Genomic DNA, 7,507 nt, shown 5'->3' with positions numbered 1-7,507 from the left:
GGGGGTTCCTATAACCTATGTCTTGTGAGACAGCATAGTGTAGGGAGAAGGGCCTGGGCCTTTGGATCTAGTTTTCACCTTGGCTCCATTCTTTACTTACCAGAATAGTACAAACGGCACTGAGCTAGGGTTTTCTCATTCACATAAGGCAATTACAATACTCACTCCTCAAGTTGTTTTGAAGATCAAAAAAGATAACATGTATATAGAGAACTTAATAATATTTGATGCTCCACAAATGCCAGCTGCTTCATTATAATTAATGTTAATAATAACATAAGTTATACACACACACACACACACACACACACACACACACACACACACACCTACCTCTATTTGCATTTTTCAGTAATCACAGGAAGGTCAAATCCAATGGCACACTGAGTATTCAGATTAGGCTTCATGGCAGCATAATGGAAAAATAATGACATTCAACAAAGTGCACTGTGAAAATGTACTTTGTGATTAACCTACACAGAATAAATGCACTTTTAAATCTATAATAACTGAAGACAGGGTTTCAAACTGAAAAAAAAAAAAAAAAAACAAGCACAAACTTAAATAAATAAATAATAAGTTTTCCATTATCATTAATTTTCTGTATTAATCCAGTATATTTCATTGAGTCCAAGAGATCTGGTTTTTCTTTCCCAGCTATAGGAAACTCGTTATAAATGCTTGCAAATTAAAAAAAACAAAAACAAAGAAACATACCAAAAAAAACCAGTTAATGAGCAGTCTGTAGTTTAAATGCATAGAATATAGTAAACAAATTCAAAAAGATTCAGCTTCAGCAGAATTTTCTATTTCTATAGTCAGTTTATTTTTTTAAGTTAATTTCCAAATAGATATTCTCTTTTGAAGTATGCTGCAGAATTTTTCTTAATAGTTGGAAAAGTACATTTGGACTCTAAGTGAAGTAATTTCTAGAGAAAACACATGATCCAAACCTGAAGCTAAAACCCTAAGTTCATATACAGAAATGTATACAAGATTCCCAGATATATGTAAACAGAAAGAGTCACTCAGTAAATGGTATTGGGCTCTGGTAATTGTATAATCCACTCTCATTAGGCATCTCCCTCTTGTGCATTAATATGTGACATCATACTCTCATATAACATTTCATAGCAGAGTGAAATAAAAAGCCCCTCCAGATTGCAACGGTAAGATAATCAGATTCTGTAGTGCTCATTATGACTGCAATTATGTAACAAAACTCTCCAAATATAGTTCAGTTATTGTAGTTATTAATCATTCTGGTTTTGTTTCAAGTACTTGCTTTATAGCCTGCTGGATAGACTCCATTATTCTACAACCTGAATGTCGAAAGTCAAACTTGCGCATGTGAATCTGCTGTTCTAACAGCCTTTCAACATAATTTACCCTTTCAATTTGTATTTGTGAATACAAAAAAAAGTGGAGAAATAAAGCTGGTGTCAATAGAGTCACTGACCTTTGCAGTAAACAGAAGATAGTCCTTAGCAGAAAACAACGTGGCAAATAAGAAACCTATTTTCTAGAACTAGAAATAGTGCTGCTTAAGAAGTTAGTCTCAGAATTCTAATCAGTTCTTACAGAAAAAGGATAGGGGTTGGGACTTCTAAAGAATCTGTATATTTGATAAGGAGAAAAATTATGAAAGGGCCAGGAAATGTGCATTTTTAAAGGTTCAAAGCACCAACATCATGGATAGAATGTATTCCTAAACACATTATGCATAAAACCATGTATTCTGACTAATTTAACTACAAAATGCCAACGAAAAGACAGGAGATATATTATACAGAACAAACACCATCTGCAACACCTTAAACCAGTGCTATAGATGTATTTTCAGGAAAAAAATACACCTGGAAAATTCTCAAGCCTAAATTCTGAGATGCCAAGTATTAACTAAATAGGATTCCAAACAGACCCAGGGAAAATGACTCCATAATTATTTAAATGTTAAAACAGAAAGAGCTCAGGAAAACATAAAATAACACATTGACATGGTTTACAAAATGCAAGTCACCAATTTCACATAGTCCATGATTTTTTCAATTTGGCCACATACATTGGGCCCCAGGCTTTGCCCTTATCTGGTATCACCAAGAGTCCACATTCCTGGCCAGTGGGAGCAAATGTGAAGTCTTGGGAGCAAGTCCTTGCCATTTCCTTAATGTCCACGGGCATGATGTTACTGTAGGAGTTTAAAATTTCACTGATGACATCTTGATTTTCTGCCTTGGAAAGTGTGCATGTAGAGTACACAAGTAACCCTCCAGGACGTAAGGCCTTAATTGCAGACCTGTGTGTCATCAGGAAAATGGAGAAGTTTGGTTAGATTCATTAAAAGAAACAGATGAAGTCACAGGTCAAGGAAGCTTATATACTTGAAACTACCCTTACTCTGATTCAGGCTGCAAGAACTTTGGATATTTTCTAGCCTTACAACTATTTCTTTCTAATGTATCCCTGGATGACTTGAGAAAAATGATAATCAGGTTAATCAACATGGGAAAAACAGGCAGTGTGTTTGACAGGTTCCTTGCTTTGTTTTTTCTTTTTCTTTTTTTTTTTAAGAATAGGAAGATGGGTGGGGCACCTGGGTGGCTCAGTGGGTTAAGCATCTGACTTCAGCTCAGGTCATGATCTCATGGTTTGTAAGTTTGAACCCCACATCGGGCTCTGTGAAGACAGCTCAGAGCTGTTAATGTAATGGGTTTGTCTTTGAATATACTGAGTGGTACTAATAGGTAGGTGGGAAGAAAACATCTGAACTTCAGGAAAGGAGTTAAGGTTCAGTGATAGCTGAAGTCATAGTAGTAAATAGGATTTCCCAGGAAAAGAGAAGAAAATAAGTGGTCTGGGGTGTGTAAGTAGCTCAGTTAAGCGTCTGACTCTTGATTTTGGCTCAGGCCATGATCTCACGGTTCAGGAGTTCGAGCCCCAAATCAGGCTTTACACTGATGGTGTGGAGCCTGCTTGGGATTCTCTCTCTCTCCCTATCTGCCCCTCCCTGACTCGCTCGCTCTCTCTCTCTCTCTCTCTCTCTCTCTCAAAATAAACAGACTTAAAAAAAAAAGAAAGAAAGAAAATAAGTAAACTAAAGACAGACACTAAGAGAATACCTACATTTAAAGGGAAGCAAAACTTAGAAAGGAAATAAAGGCAGCTTCAGCAAATGAATATGTAGCTTTGAGAAAAGATGGAAAGGAAGGTGGTTTTTGTTTGTTTTTTATTTCTTTTAGGGGAAGACTTAAACATAATGGTAAATGCAGATCCAGGAGAACAGTCCCAGGACTTCACACTGCAAATGAAAAAGTTATTAGCTTCAGAAAAGAGGGGTTACAGCTCTTCATCTAAAACAATGTGGGAGCATGAACAGGGAACTAGGATGCTGGAAGGTAAACAAAAGTTCATGACACAAAGCCTTGATAATAAGAGGGGAGTGGGAAGTAAGGTAATCTCCTGAGAGAAAACTAGAAAGTCTTAGTTCTGCTGCTGTGGTGATAACCTCTGAGCAATTACTACTCACAATTTTTTTTTTTTTTTTTAAGAAATCTATGTTCTAGAATCTGTACCAGATTTAAGTCTACAGAAGGCCCCATGTCTCACATCTGTATTTAAAAAACTAGAGCACAGGCCAATAAATGAGGTTACCCACATGATCAAAACTAGTTCAAATTCTATTCCCTATTTTCAATTATTAAAGGATTGAAGAATTCTAATTCAAAACAAAGAAACTGATGACAAGGTTTTCTTTCCTCAAACCTCCTAGACACACTTAAACAGTAAGGTAAAAAATATATACATATGTATATTTTTAAGTGCAGACTCAAAACAATAAAATAAATAGGACAGAATTACTAACAAAAGATTTCAACACATTTCTGAAATATGATATGCAGACAGGGGAGTGGCAGCAGTTCACCAGAGTGGAGAGAGCCTCTCATGGTGAGGACAGCAGCCACAGAGGGCATAATTTGACCTGTTGAACTACAGAAGAGTTTGGGACCAGGAAATACCAGAGGTAATGTGATGGGAGTAAAGAGTGAAAACAAAGATACTGATTCAAAGCATATGTAAGAAACCGTGGAGGGGCACGTGGGTGGCTCAGTTGGTTAAGCATCTGACACTTGATCTTTGCTCCGGTCATGATTCTCTCTGTCTCTGCTCCTCGCCAGCGCACGTGCGCTCTCTCTCCCTCTCTCTCAAAATGAATAAGAAAACTTAAAAAATTACATCACCATTAAAAAAAGAAAAAAAGAGAAAGAAACCATACTCCCATACTTAGCAAGTCAGGAAGCCAAGAAAAAGTTGCAAAGTTTTTGTCTAAGGAAGTTGAATAAATTGTTTCGGGAGACTTAAGACAGTCACTGTAAGTGTTTGTCCCCGAAACCAAAGACCTCTACATTCTACCTTGAGGAGAACCTCCAGGGTAACTGCCAGCTTCTGATAAAGTGACATCACGAGGCAAAAAATTCCACCCCTGTAATAAACTTCCTAGTACTTTATTGTCCCATTAAATAAAAAAGTACAACCTGCCAGATAATTTCAGTTGAAAAATGCTTAAGCAATGTGTAAGAGCAAGAACAAAATAAACAAACGAACAACAACAAAATGGCCTAGGAAAAAAACAGAAAATTCAGAAAACGAGACATAATAAGACCTAATAAATGCAGAAAGATCAGTAAAGATACAGCACCCACAGAACAGTAACACAATGCCATGGAACAGGACCAAGGAAAAGGCTCATAGGTATTAAATATATGTTCATCATGATAAAGAATATTTTGTAGAAGTGTTTGGAAGTTAAGGTTGAAGAAATCTTCTAAAAAAGTAGAACAGATTGACTGAAAATGAGACAAGTAAGGTCAAGCAGATCCAAATTTCAATTAACAGGAATACCAGAAAGATAATACAGAGAACGGGTAGTGAGGGACATTAAATCAATGAAATAATAAGAGTAATTTCCAGAGATAAAAGGAGTGTTCATCAGTAGGCTAGAAAGAACTCATCAGCAGGTTAGAATTATTATTTATTGAGCATCTATTATGTTGTGCTTTGTTCTAGAAGTTAGGTATATATTAAAATAGAACAACAACAACTGCAACAACAATACCCTTTGCTTTCATGAAGCTAACATTCTAGCTGGGGGAGATAGAATATTAAAAAAATAATATCAATAGTAAGTCTGTCATGAGCTAAACTGTGTCCCCCCCCAAATTCATTTGAAGTCCTAACCCCCAGTACCTCAGAATCTTACTGTACTTGGAGATTGGGTCTTTGAAGAGGTAATTAATTTAAAATGAGATCTTTAGGGTGGGCCCTACTCCAATGTAACTGGTGTCCTTATAAGGAGAGGAAATTTGGACACAGAGTTACAGAGAGAAGACCACGTGAAGACGCAAGGAAAAGACAGATAATCTACAAGCCAACCAGAAAGGATTCAGAAGAAACCAACCCTGAGGACCCTGATCTCAGACTTCTATCCTCCAGAACCATGAGAAAATAAACTTCTGTTGTTTAAGCCACACAGTCTATGGTACTTTATAGTAGTCCTAGAAAACTAATACAAAGTATATACTCACCAAAAAACAACTTGTGTGTGTGTAAACAAATACATATATACACACACACATACATATAAACCATAAACCTAAACCATATATATGTATGTATATGTGTATATGTATATATATACACACACACATTTTCTCTCTCTGTATATGTGTATGTACATATATATGTATATATTTATATACACACACAAGATATACAGTAAAACCTTGATTGCAAGTAACTTGTTCTGCGAGTTTTCCATGAGACAAGCAAACATTTCTAATAAATTTTAACTTGATAAATGAGCAATGTTTTGCAATACAAGTAGTACAGGATGCTGAATGTCACATGATCACAACTGAGCCAACGGTTCTCGAAATTCGCTTTGACATACAAGTGTTTTGGATTACAAGCATGTTTCCAGAAAGAATTATGCCTATAAACCAAGGTTTTACTGTATATGGGTGTATGTGTGTTTGTGAATTTTTTCCTCACCAGACAATCCTCTAAGTCTCTCAAAACAGTGACTGCATGTCTAACAACTTAACTCAGTTCTGACACTATTCACCTGGAGTTAGCGTCAGATCCCACAGGTTAAGGGCTAAGCCCTACAAGGGTGCCCTTCAGATGACAACCAGAAATCCAGGCCACTTCTGACTAACCTGCCACATGTTAAAGGTTCCCACAACCCCTGTCCAACAATTTGGTGGAATGGCTCACAGAACTCAGGAAAGGAGTTTACTTACTAGATTACTGTTTTATTATAAAAAGATACAATTCAGGAACAGCCAGATGGTAGAGTTGCAGAGATGGAAGAGTATGAGTTTTAAAAGGGGTGCAGATTTACTGTGGGCTTTCCAGGCATGCCACCCTCCCAGCACCTCTTCCTCACCAACCTGGAAGCCCTCCAAATCCCTTCAGTGTTTTTTATGGAGACTTCATTAAGGAGGTGTAATTGATTGAAACATTAGCCACTGGTGATTTTACCCAATCTCTCTGGCAGGGGAGGCAGATGGGAGGGAAGCTGAAAGTTCCAACCCTCTAAACACACGGGTGGTTCCCAGAAAGTCCTTAGAAACTTTCCAAAAGCCACCTCATTAACATAAACCAAGGTGTGGTTGACAAAAGTTTATCAATAACAAAAGTTCCTTTCATCTTTACAAAATGCAAACATTATAACAATAGATGTTCCTATCCCTCTACCATTGAGGAACTTTCAAAAGTTTTAGGAGCTCTGGCCAGGATCCAGGAACAAAGACCAAATATATTTTCACAATATCACAGTTTGCCTATTTTTTTTTAACGTTTATTTTTGAAGGGGAGAGAGACAGAGCATGAGTCGGGGAGGGGCAGAGAGAGAGGGAGACACAGAATCCGAAGCGGGCTCCAGGCTCCAGGCTGTCAGCACAGAGTCTGATGCGGGCCTCAAACTCACCAACTGTGAGATCATGACCTGAGCCGAAGTCAGACGCTCAACCAACTGAGCCACCCAGGAGCCCCTATTTTTTTTTTTTTTTTAATCTAGCAATAGGTTCTATGTAGAAAATTCAAACAGGATAAGAGGGTTAGAAGAGTTTGGATGGAGGAGACGATTGCAACTTTAAATGGGGTAATTGGAACAAGATGACATTCAAATGAAGTGACATTTGAACAAAGATCTGAGGAGGTAAGGAAGTGGCCATGCAAATATCTGAGGGAAGAGCATTCCACACAAAAGGAATAGCCAGTGCAAAGACCCTATAGCATACTTGAGGAAAGAGGAAAGAGGGGCTAGAGTGGCTAAAGCAAGGTGGGCAAGGGGGTGGCAGGACGAGATGAGATCAGAAAGCCAAGAGGGGAGGGGTGCAGAAGGTCTTAGATTACTGTAAAAGCTTCAGTCTTATAATGAACAACAAAAAAAAAATCCATACTTAGGTGCATTAATGTTAAACTTTAGAATTTCAAGAACAAAAGA

General features: G+C 37.5%; 1 protein-coding gene across 2 annotated transcripts in view; it reads right to left on the bottom strand.

Annotated features, from left to right (window-relative positions):
- Nucleotides 1-443: 443 nt before the first annotated feature.
- NSUN3 (NOP2/Sun RNA methyltransferase 3) overlaps nt 444-7,507 on the bottom strand; it is a 60,057-nt gene continuing 52,993 nt past the window's right edge. For both annotated transcript variants that reach the window (XM_040484250.1, XM_040484249.1), the window contains exon 6: nt 444-2,296. In XM_040484250.1, coding sequence (XP_040340184.1) covers nt 2,026-2,296 — 271 coding nt within the window. In that variant the 3' untranslated portion in view covers nt 444-2,025. The remainder of the gene's footprint in view (nt 2,297-7,507) is intronic.

This window comes from Herpailurus yagouaroundi, unplaced genomic scaffold (genome assembly GCF_014898765.1).
Source record: "Herpailurus yagouaroundi ecotype Mexico unplaced genomic scaffold, PumYag 162, whole genome shotgun sequence".
NCBI classification, from domain to species: Eukaryota; Metazoa; Chordata; class Mammalia; order Carnivora; family Felidae; genus Herpailurus; species Herpailurus yagouaroundi.
The sequence above is the reverse complement of the archived record's forward strand: the minus strand, read 5'-3'. Positions and strand labels throughout refer to the sequence as shown.